The sequence below is a fragment of the Saccostrea echinata genome, unplaced genomic scaffold (assembly GCF_033153115.1).
Source record: "Saccostrea echinata isolate AGI-Se365-2 ecotype Australia unplaced genomic scaffold, CSIRO_AGI_Sech_v1 ptg000054l, whole genome shotgun sequence".
NCBI classification, from domain to species: Eukaryota; Metazoa; Mollusca; class Bivalvia; order Ostreida; family Ostreidae; genus Saccostrea; species Saccostrea echinata.
The window spans coordinates 1,531,829-1,544,755 of record NW_026889803.1 but is presented as its reverse complement, the minus strand read 5'-3'; the positions used below and the strand labels follow the sequence as shown (position 1 = coordinate 1,544,755).

The following is a 12,927-nucleotide window of genomic DNA, read 5'->3' as shown; positions in this document are numbered from 1 at the left end:
GAAACATTATTAGAAATATTTTTTTTATCTCTCAATTATCCCCGAATTTCTACATCTTATGCATATCTTCAAACCCCTAAAGTATAAGTTCAAAACAGTATTACGAATGCAAATGCGCGTGTATAATAATACAGGAATGCAAGCACGTTTCTGTCTTTTCAAATGCATTCTTTTCTAATACTTTCTGGCAAGTTTTGATGAGTTGTACAAAATTATTGTGTATGGAGGAGGTTTTTATTGTTAGTATGCGTATTATGTGTTAATTTAACATTAAGGCACACTCCCTGTCAGAGACTTGTAAAGTTTTCTTTGATGCTTAATCTCACGCTGTCGTCTGCTTATGAAACAGATCACTTCTTTAATTTAGCACACGTTTTGAAGGAGAAATATGAATAAAGACAGATGATGAAACACGATTGCCAATGAAACTGAAAAATAGATGCCCCCCTTTTTCTCAAAAAAGCTGGCTTCTCTCGTTATATCGCTACTGATTAAAGTTTTGCAATTAAACATGGACAAAGAGTTTTACAATGAAGCTGGTAACTTTATTAAGAATATATGAACAGAATTTCAACGTAATTCAATCATATATTGACTAATGATTTATTTCAAACATAATTCAAACTTACAGCACTCATACAATCAAGCACTTATTAAGGAGACATTGTTATGACTAAAGACCATAGTAAAAACACAGTGCATAGCATACTTCATGAAAATGAATCAACAAAAATCACAACAACAAGCAAATAAATATTCATTAAATGCACATAAATAAAATATTTTGCCCTGTAATATAAATCCCAAGCTATATTTCTGTTTCAGCATCCTCAATCAGTTCATAATCTAATAGATGAGAGAAAGTGGAGGCATCACGATCTACTGAAAACCTGGCGTAAATTTTTGCGGTTCCCGGGTTTTTCCCGGTGTTAATATTGCCCTCCCAAGTGAATCCCAATTTCCGCTTGAGGTGATGCCAGATATCCCCAATGACGAGGAAAACCTCAACAGCTTGTGGGACGTCCAATCGAAAGGAATAACGCTTATTTGTCATGAGGTCCCCATACACCGGTTCATGTAGGGTGCACCTCTGCCATTTATGGAATGTTTTGGGAAAAACATTTGTTGCTTGGTTTGCTTGCTGACAGATTACTAAGTATCTGTATGCACAGTCTAATGTTTCATTGTTCTCATCGGCTGCATACAAAGAAAAGATGTAATATCCTTCCTTCGGACACCTGACCATATACGTTGCTCCTGTTTCCGTCCTCGAGCGCAAAAATACATAGCGATCTATGTCTGAAACAGAGCCATCACTGGCATCAAAGTATTGAAATGTGTGCGTAATTTTGATCTCTTTTGAGAGCTTGAAACTTATGTCTAAGGACTCACCATTTGACACAATCAAAGGGTCAATCTGATTGCTAGTTTCTATTTTTAGACTCTCCATGATGGGCGTTGGACCGTAGAATGGCACAGGGGGGTATTGCGGAGAGGGAGCTCCCATGATCTCTGTACAGTTTATTAAGAATGACGCTGCACTTTCGAGACAGTCTGAATGCCAGTAGTCTCCAGTGTAAATTGAAAAATAGTAAAGTCCCTTTTTTGGCAAGTTAATAGTAAATATGGCTTCATTTTTCACGTGACGAAGGAGAACGCGGCCCTCAAGAGACCTGGCATCAACAGATTTATCGTAAGACTCTAATACGTGACCAAATCCTAAAATCTTGTACGAAATCAGACGAATTTCAACCATTCCGGAATCTGTTGTTAATGTCGCGCCGTAATTAGAATAAAACCGTAGTCCATAATTGAAAAATGGTGATTTTACGACAGGCAAATTAAGGAACTCTGAGAAAGGCAATGGTATGTCAATTAGTTGCCACTGTGAGTCATCGGGGTAGTGCTGGTAAATATGATCCTCCGGGTCTGTCAGAAAGTAGAACTCGTCATACTTATAGAAGATTTCCGGTAGGTCATCTTTATGTCCAGTCACGTGACGAGCCGCCCATGTACAGTTTACGAGGCGCCAATTTCCGTCAATAGAAACCGCTGTCCAGGAATTTCGGAATGAAGTCCCATCCATTCGCATTCCAGGTTTGTATCCTGCTCCTTTGGAGTAACCTAAGATTATTTCGCAGTGAAGGCCAGCATAACTGAAAAACAAGGAAATTCATAAATGAACTACGCTTCAAAAAACTTCATGAGCAATGTTTAAAAATCATATTAATGAAAAGTGTTGTTTAACTAACTTCCAATTCTTAATCATTTAAATCCCAAAAACGATTTGAATTATCTTATGTATGTGGACATCTGTCATCACATACAATTTGACCTGTATATCTATTAGTTTTTAACCACAGCATCCTGAAGATGGATGAATTTTTGGCATAAATTATAAGTTTGAATTTTAATAGATAAGCATGGTTGTGTTGTAAGTGTTTTGCAGACTTTGAGTATGGGTTTTACAAACAACACAGTTCAGTATATGAATTCTACACATCAATTTCTGGAGCTGATTATATATGACGTACTTGCAGAGCTTTTTGAAGAGTTGGTGATAGGTCTCTTTCCCCGTCCTCACCCCACGTAGAAGGGAAGCCGTAGAGTTGGGACGCACTATCTCTTTCACATTATGCTTACCTAAATCTTTTGCAATTACCCATCGGAAAATTACCCTGTAAAAGTTAAAAATTATTCAAGTTTTTGTAAAAAAAAAAAAAAAAATAAAAATAAAAAAAAAATCATGTGAAGTCTTTTAGGAAAGGGGGTAATTAGAAGTCTTTGTTCACCTGTCTACTGAGAAAAGAAATGTTCTCTTTGATCAATATCAATTTTCAACAATGCATGGAGTAATTATTTCCTTCTTTTAACGGAAAACGGCAAATGTCTGGAAAATTGTCCACATGTGCATCGAAAATATTTCAATAAAGTTGACAAAGCATGAAAAAAAAGAGCCAGAAAATTCGATGGCATTGCGGGTGCAAATTACTAAATGATTCATAGAGAAGGAAGGGAAACAATTTTTCATAAATAATTAATGAAGATTTGTTTCATGTTTTTTTTTAATTGTAAACCAAAGTACATGTAATAGACAGGATAATTACGAAGTTATATAGAAAATCTCTGGGAATCTCAATTATTTTACACAATGACATTTTGCTTTTCTGAGTGATTATACAAAATCGATCTACGGTAAAAACTATTTCATTTCCACACATCAATTAATTCAGTTTTTTTTAACATCTAGCAAGGCTGGAAATGACTATTAGGTTATGATGTTCATGACCCAGTCGAAAATAATTCCGAAAGTGGAGAGCGTTTAACACATTCCTTTGAAATCCAACACCTTCTCGAGATGACGTGGAAACCTTGCAAAGATGTCTGGAGTTGTCATGAATCTCCATGAATTTGACATTCATGCTCTCCGGGGATCGAGAGAAGTAGTTGATAGAAATGAGTGCTGATCCATATCGATTTATAAATACGGATTATGACCAATAAATTTATTCATCTCTCTGTTCATTTGTTAGGCTTACAGAGCGAACAAAGAACCACAAAATCTAAATTTAACATCATGTATACATTTTTCCTTTCATTAACTTTATAACTCTGATGAAGTGAAACTCTCAATATAATTAAACACAAACTATATTATGTATACTTTTCTTTATAAAGTAATAGAAGTCATTCAATACAAATTGCATGAAACTCAATTTCCTTCAATGAGTGTGAATTATGGGGTAATTCTTCAATACGTGGAACTCTTGAATTCATTCACCTTTTTCATCAATAATGTGGTTATTTACTTTTTCTCCATTCTTATCAGAATTAAGTTTTGGACAATTGTAAAATATCAGCACATTTAGTTTTATTTTTAAATAAATCACCTGACTTTCTCTAGTTCTGTTTGACAGTCTCTCGTCAGCTCCTTCACCAGATGCGTAAAGCTACTGTAGTCCTTGTTGGTTAACTACAAAATAATTAAGACATGTATTTCACTGCAAAGAGGCAAAGAACCTTCCCCTGCAATAAATTTTCTGTTTTTGTTCGGGAGGGGTGATGACTTGGGTAGAATACTTGGGCAGATGTTTATGATCAGCACATAAATATCTAAAAAGTAAGAGCGAAGGACTAAATTTGAGTTCATGCAATGGTGTATGGATATAAAAATAAAATACACAACCGTTATGTAGATAATGCTGGGATATCCACTGGATAAACAGATTTAATAATTCCAATATTTGCATTTAACAGTGTGACAATTGTCAATATTGCATCAGGTAAAGTCAATTTTTAAGAATAACACTTGCAAGATTTTAATTTTCTTTATCCAGTACTAAATGCTAAGAAATATTTTTCATTGTTCTTCCAATGCAGATTGGAAATTAGATCATTTCTTAATTTATATCACCGAGACATGGACAAGAAAGTATGTAAACATAAGAAATTTCTAAATACTTCGACATCCTAAGTTACTTTGTACAGTGGAGAAATTTTTAAGTTACATACCTCTATGGCTCTCTCGTCCAGTTTCCTGAAGACCTCTGGTGATTTGTAAAGATCAGCTTTTTTTGTTTCAGGGGGAATGACTGGTGGTCTCATTGAATGATCAAACAATGCGCTTCTGTCGACTTCCCTATCCTGCCATAAAAATGTTTTCCGTAAGTCAATAAGTGGCAAATGCTCCAATATTGTCGTTTACCAATTATGAAAAATATTGAAAAAATACATTTGTTTAATTTCATTTTTTAAGAAATCCATATTAGGGAACATTTTTGTTTGAAAATGACTATCGTTTCCATTCTCTTAAGGACTTCTCAAACATTTTATTCACAAAGAAATAAAACAGCTTTTTCATTAACGTATCAATTTTTGTGACTGATGTTGTTTAGAATTCTACTAAAATTTGACATTTTTGTTGCTACCTTTTTTGCTATCAAAAGCAGTATTTCCTGTCCGTGACGATCTAACATTTTTGCAGTTCTTGTTTTCTCCTCAGTTGCAATTTTTTCCATCATTACTTTCAACTTCTCCTCGCGCGTGCGCCGGAAATGATCTTCAATTCTTTCCCTTTCCGCCATGAGATTCGGAGTTGATCCCGACATTGACATATGCTCAAAACTACTAAGAAGGTCTGCAGCAGCCCGATCTTTCTCCACAGCGATGCTGTCATCAAGTTTCCTCATTTCCTTTTCTCTCTCCTCCAGGAGAAATCTCTGCAATCTTTCCTCTTCTTCACGGTGCCTGGATTCCAGTACCGACTGTGACTCGAACACACCACTGGTTTCAAAGTCCTTGAAATATAAAAATTCTCTTTCTGAAAACTAGTCAATCTAATAGGTAAAACATTGAAAATCAGTAGACATCCTTTCCCAAGCAATGATATTCTGATTAACCTGTTTAACCATTCTCTGTGCACCCATATCCAAGCAACGTGCAAACGAACAAAGACTTGACCATGTTATATTTTCTTTGGTTTGTTAACAAGTAAGCAAGGACTCTGTTGACCGTGGTCAACTTATTACCTCATCCCAAGATACGATTGAAAGACACTCAGAAACCTGTCGATGGAACCTGGCATATTACTGGCATGTATTAGCCAAAACTTTATTTTGAATGACACAATTTCAATGATTCCAACACATATTTACCTAGAAAATTGACTGCCTGGTATACCTTATGTTCCCAGCAGGTCAGAAACAAATGAAAAAGCTTTTCTTCTATTTGAACAACTTTACTTACTTGAAACGACTGAAGCACAGGTCTTGGGCGATGATGCCCGGGAGTGGATCCAAAAGAGGTGTTGAAATCTGTCATATTTGGAGCATACGAGTGGAAAGTGCTTCCATTCATTGTCCTTGGAGTGACACTGACCATACTCGACCCAGAAGGACTGTGTCCCATGGGTGTCCTCGTTGGACTCCCTCCTCGCGGACTGTGGTTACGAGGACTTGGTACTGGCTTTGGGCTAGTCTTACGCGAGGAACCACCATACTTGATACTATTCAACTATATGTAATAAAATAAAGTATATTATTAAATTATTGTATTTTGTGGCAACCCCAACAGAATCTGAAAACATTTATTTTGATATGTATGTATAGTATATACATGTATTTTCAGATTTTCTATCTGCCTACACCTTCATGCGTTGTGGACACAATGGTCTCCGATTACAGCGACTAAACATTAGATAACCCAAATTTTATGAATGTTAGTATCCTAGCGATCAAGGTATTCTCTACATTTGATGAGATTGGTCAATCTTACCTGTTGCATGGTAATAAAGAAAGTTAGACAGAAACTATTTTGATTTCTTTTGCAGGAAGAGAGCAGAAGGCAATATTATTGTCACGTGACCAGGATAATGCCTTGCCACTAAGTTTCATATTGATATTTTTTTTCACCAAATTAATATTTATTAGAGATTTTGATAGAACTAATATATTCAGGTTATTTTCTTGAATATATATATTTCAAATTGTGAATCTGTTTAAAAGATATTGATATAAATATTTCACGCACCAATAACAACCTCTTATTTTGTAGTTTTGTCAGTTTGTTAGATCCTGACAATGTAGGTATATTTAAATACCGTGAGAAACTGTCCGACTTACCACTTCCTCTCAAACTAACCTGTAATTATTTGAAATTAAAATAACAGCTGACCTACTGTATTGATCATTTTATATAGTTTTGTGTTAATATCTGTTTTTTTCTTTCTCGGTAACATTTGGTTACCCTGGGCTATTTACACCTATACTCCACCAATAAACACACTCATTGCATTGGGACAGCAGTCGGAGCTTTTGTGATGACAAATTGTGTCTGTACCCTGGGGCTATTCTACGTTAACTAGAAGGTGATATTGCACGTCATTATGATGGATTCGATTCACTGAACTATGTCTTTATCAGTTTACTACTATTCTTTTACAAATGACACACAAATATAACGCTCTCTCACACTGTTCATTTTCATCATGTCCAAATTTCTCGTTAGTTCTCATTTCTATATATATTGTCCAAATTTTCCGGGGCTGTCGATTTTTCCAATAACATATACCATCCAAAATGTGAAATTACCCCTATATTTTGAATACTTCATGTGTGTGGCATACTACATGTATTGTCTCTTAATTTGGTTGTAATTTATTCTGCGTAGTAGGTCATAAATGACAGATTTTATTACTACAACAAGAATGCAAGGTCTTTGATACAACTACGAGTGGAATGCCGTTAAAACTTCTAGTAGACGCTATTTGTCAGTTATGACGACAATTTGAAAGTTCAAGACCAGTAAATGTGACCTTTAAAGTTTTTAAATCCCCCCCCCCCCCCAAAAAAAAATTATTAATATAAAAAGCTTTGTCATTTTATGATGCTCGTGTATCTCAAATGTTAAACGCGCTTGAATCACTGATAGATCTATTTTCTTTCAGGTAAACAAGCTGTCTCGTGTCGTCTCTGTTTTTATGACTAATCTAAGCTCATATATGATTGTGACTCTGTGTACTCATAAAACCAAATATAGTTTTGTTGTCACTTTTAAAAATATTTCAGGCACTCCTAAAATCCTGTTAGAGAAAGAACATCCTTACTGAGTGAAAACAGCTTTAGAGTATATATAGATTATTGCTCATTGTTGAATAATACAGAGACATAAATAACCTTGAATTATTTATTTCTCTGATAATACTTATATGAGGAAACCTACTAAGTAATTGTTATATGATCAGAATCAAAGCTGGGTCATAAAGGAAGACTGGATACCATATAAAACGTGATAGGTATAAACACCTACAACACCCAGATGTGGGTAATTTACAATACAGGAATACCTGTACAGTGACGTGTAAAATCAATACACCGCATACAATTCTGTATAATCAACCAGATTAAATGTCCACTGGGCACTGCGCAAGATAATGTACTACATGTACATAGACAAGAGCTGAAGAGGTTGTAGCTTGAGCCATCGGATTGGAAAATGGAATAATAAAAATATCAATTTTATAAAAAGGGATAGATGAGTATTTATGTAAACCTACAACACATCAGTTTAAGGGGGAAAATCATGAACCTACTTGACTGTGTTGTGATATGTTGTCGATATCAAGTTCTAGAGGTATACATTCAGATTTGACTTGTCTGATATTCTTCCCCACGTGAGCTTTACAGTAGACCTCTTTATCTGTAGAGTCATTGGCATCATTCCTGTAAAATGTCTGCATAGTCAACAACAAACCACAAATACGACATCGAAAACACTGTCTGTGGAACAAAACGTCCACTCGCACCTGATCCTGGGGGAGGACCCGCCTGTTACACCGGAAACACGGGTCCTTAGAGGCGGGACGAGGGGCACGTTCGAATTTGAACTCATAGAGAGTAGCACGTTCGTATGTGAAGGAGTAATGGTACGTCCCATCTTTCTTATGTTGTTCCTGCACGTCAATATGAACAGGCAACTCTCCCTCCGGCTCATCCATTCCGTGAAAATAATGGTGTTTTAGGTCTCAGAAAAGATTCTTGTTACATCCATGAAATATTTTTAACGTGTTCCACAACTGCAATCCACTATCTGTTTACAAAACTTGAATTATTTTCAACCGTGACCTAGGAATTGCGTTTACGACGCTCAGGTAAAAGGCCCCGACCGAGACTATTGTGTATGACAATCCACCAGGTAGGATAACAAATCGTTACATCAAAGGGGGCGAACTCAGGTGTAAACATTGAATACATAAGACAATAGAATAAGAGATGTCTCCTTAAAAAATGGTGTACTTGCATGAACGTTAATAGAAAATTCAGCATTTTAAAATGTATTCTTATTTGCATCCGTGGGCAAAGTAGCTAGTTAATAATAAACATATATCTTTTAAACATTTTGCATCTGTTATGAAAATTTATGCTTTTGTATTTTAATGCACCAATGTGATTTCTAGGATTCTAAAGAGAAAGAAAATATTTATCAGAGTTTATGTTCCTGCGTTATACCTTCACGACATCGGACGAGGTAGCATGAGTGACTCAGCTGGTCCTGATAAAAACTTAAATTTATGGTTGTGATTTTGTCGAAAAAGTAGTTTATGAAATGAAATTTCATTAAATATTTCAGCGCGTCTGTGCATCAAACATGATTTAAAAAATAGTTTTAGTCGTTCATTCACCTACTATAAGCTCAAGTGAGCTTTTTTGATCATCCGTTTGCCAGCATCCGTCTGTCTAGTTGCCCGTATTCTCCGTACCTCTGAAAACGTTGTACATTTTCGACTTCTTCTCTAGAACCACTTGTCCTATTTCAACCAAACTTGCCACAAAGCATCCCTGGATAAAGGGGATTCACAGTTGTTCAAAGGAAGAGTCTAAGCTTTTTTAAGGGAAGATAATTATTAAAATAGCGGTTAAAATTTGGTGGCATGCTTGAATTATTTTTTTTCTCAAGAACCAATCAAGAAAAGGACAAAAAATTGAGATATTTCTCAATAAGTGAAGATTCAACACTATTCAAATTACAGTCCTCGAGGGTTGGGTTGGGAGACAATAGGGGATCAGAGTTTTATATACCATTACAGCAATTAGATGAAGAGGTAAAAATAAAAACTTTCTAACATAGCATGCTTTTGTGAACTAATTAAATGCAAATTTTGAAAATAAACATTTTTCTCCTAAACAAAAACGCAAACAAAAGATACGATAAATTTTTCAATTTTATTATAGTTATATCCAATAATGATTGAAATTTTCTTTTCTAGTGTTAAGTTGCTCCCTCTTTTACACGAACAACGGACTTAATTATTGCCACTTGGTTTCCTAACGGATCATTCGAACACCAGTTACGAAAATACAAATAGTTCTTGTACAAACAAACAAGAAAACACTTGGAATGCACCAGTCCTTACGACATAAATAACACAGTCCGTGTTTCCCAGACCCCTATAGAGAGATAAAGAAAGTCCGATCCTCAGGTTCTGAAAATCACCAGTTAAGTAATTCAAAATGCTAACAAAAATGTGTCTGAATTCACAAAGAAAAATTAATGTGTTTTTACCCAGGGTATTTCTTCAAAGTTCATCATTAAAGTTAATCACATTATAAAGGGAAAATTATCAAATCTCATATATATTTTCAGGAAATGCAAATAAAAGCACCAGCTATGCATTTTCTAGTTGAAAATTGATCAACAAAATATATTCTAGGATAAAATAGTAAATGTATCCATACATTTGGAGAGAATTGCATGTTAGTTCTTCTACTTGCTTTAATTGTTGTATGATACCTAGTGTAAAAAGCTTGTTCTATCATTGCAAGATATCACAGATCACTTGCAATTTCATCTCATGCTAATAGGTGTTGGCATTCGATTTCCTCTAAAATATTTTTAATTCTGTTGTCTTATGGGGTAAAAATGTCAACTTTTTAGAGTTCTGTTTCTAAGACTTCAAAGAACCTTGCGTCGTATCGAGATGCATGAAATGAAAATTGTTGCACGAAAAGATTTCGATTTCAAGCTTCATTTTGAGACTTTATTTATTAAATAATGATTTTAAGAGTTATCTTTCCTGGCTGAGAAGTGGATATCCTTAAGTAATTCTACAGTTAAAACTATCTGCTCCTATGACATTCCTAAAAAAATGTCGATTTTAAGGATTCAGAGTAAGAAGATAATTTTGAAGGTGTAACCTACAAGCGTAACGCCAGATACTACGTCTCAGGAATAGGACCCAGATCCACGCAGGCTGGTATGCTAACTTCCTGAGAGGTAAGGGCGTGTCTTTCTCACATTTGTGCTCTTCAAACCTAAATACCCTGAATCCCGACAGAATGCAAAGATTATAAAGTGGTTCTGCACGATGCGGAAATTATAGATTCGCCCGGCTTTTGGCCGAAAGAAATATCGTGTCGTCAGTGGCTTAGTACTAAACAATGGGAGATCAAGATCGCAAAGGAGTCCGAAGTTGATTCTGTGGTCGGAAGAGAAGAGGAAAACTGGGATTCCCAAGACTGACACAAAATATCAGATTCACTCTCTATTTACACAATGCCTCTATTCAGTGCCTTGATTTTAATTATGATGTCAAAAAACATGAATGTTTTGTGTTGGAATGTACGAGATATCATTTTATCTTCAGTATGTTTGTCAGATATTCTGGATAACTCCAATTGTGACTTAGCTATTATAATATCTGAACACAAGCTCAAGCCAGACAATATCAATTATTTTAGATACGATCTATTCTCATTTTACCTGTTTATATTGTTGTACCGATAACAGAAAACATCGATTGTCGACGACAAAATGCTACTGATTCCGATGATCGATTATAATTTTACATAATCGATCATCGGAAACATACTTCTTATACAATACATTCCGGAATTATCCATTTCTGGTTTAAAATTTACTTCTTAATGAAAGAAAATGGCGTCTGCATCTGATACTAGCCAACTAGCACGAAGCAGAGGTGATTAAGAACCGAAAGGTGCATATATAAAAAGTGTAAAAGAAACAAAACAACAAAGAAAATAGTCCATTTTATTATACCTCTGTGAATTTTTTCTATATAAAAATATGACGAATAAATCGGCTATTTTTTTAAACCGTGGAATAGTTTTTGTGCTATTAGCCCATGGTGAAATAGTCATCAAACTATTCACCGGCAGCATTCCGTTTCCCTCTCTTTTAATTTCGGAGCTCTTCTGATTTTATCCAGATTGTGACGTAACACAAGTAAAGTCGGCTTCGGTATAATAAAACACCTATTTACTGGCTATGAGGACAATAGCAAGTTTATCGTCCCCCTCGACAGCAACTATTTCCCTCGGCTGCGCCTCGGGAAATAGTTGCTGTCTTGGGGGACGATAAACTTGCTATTGTCCTCATAGCCAGTAAATAGGTGTATAATATATTTTATATATTCATGTTAAAGAAATAATATGAAATGATTGTAATAGTATGCTTTTTATATACAAAACTATGACATCTGATCATAATCGGTAAAATCGCATCGGTAGCAGTAACCGATTCCAACCGATGATCGATCATGAAAATTAACCGATGTCCCATTACTACCTGTTTACCACTTTGTAAAACCTGAATCGGGTGTTGACTGTACTTACGAATATTCCCGTTTTATAGGTAAGGGTGATATTGGTATCATGTTTAAACAAGCAAATTCGAAGAATTGTGGTCCCCCGCTCTCGGTGTCCTAGTGGATGGGATGCCATTATTTATGGTATATTGTAGCTTTCTTGTTTCATGTGTGTCCTGTATTGTCTATGCATCATACAAAAAGACATAAATTATCGAATTAAACCAGTTATGGCAAAGATTATAGTTTCTCAAAACTGCATCAAACTTCAAGATCAAGGTCATGAGGTCAAATATAATACAGTTCGAAAGGTTTTGTCACAGGTAATGTTCATGTGAAAAATTATATCAAAAACCAGAGTATACAATCGGAAAGATCTTGAAACAGGTAATGCACATGTCAAATGTAAATGCCATATCTTCTCTCATTCAAAAGTTATCAGCAATGTTAATTTTTTTTGAAAATTAGGTCAAACTTCAAAGTCAAGGTCATGGGGTTAAAAATCAATACATTTGGAAATGCTTGTCACAGGTAATGCACGTGTCAAATATGAATGCCATATCTTCGCTTCTTCGAATTCAAAAGTTAGCAACACTGATAAAATGTTTGAAAATTAGGGTTAAACTTGAAAGTCAACGTCACAGACTCAAATATCTTAGGACATTCGAAAACATTTTGGCACAGGTAATGCACTTGTCAAATATGAACGCCCTATCTTATGTCAATCAAAAGTAACCACCAAAGTTAAAATCTTTGAAAATTAGGTCGAACATGAAGGTCAAGGTCAAGGGGTCAAAAATCATAGCAAGCTCAGAAACATCTTGTCA

At 35.2% G+C, this 12,927-nt stretch overlaps 1 protein-coding gene across 1 annotated transcript; it reads right to left on the bottom strand.

The window, feature by feature from the left end:
* Positions 1-587: 587 nt before the first annotated feature.
* On the bottom strand, positions 588-8,655 carry LOC133205216 (hillarin-like). Its single transcript, XM_061340978.1, has 7 exons — positions 8,090-8,655; positions 5,746-6,012; positions 4,929-5,297; positions 4,513-4,644; positions 3,891-3,973; positions 2,535-2,678; positions 588-2,156 (listed from the first exon to the last, which is right to left on the bottom strand). Exons 1-7 carry the CDS (start codon positions 8,492-8,494, stop codon positions 809-811), a joined length of 2,748 nt encoding a protein of 915 aa, XP_061196962.1. The 5' UTR covers positions 8,495-8,655; the 3' UTR covers positions 588-808.
* Between the last annotated feature and the right edge of the window lie 4,272 nt (positions 8,656-12,927).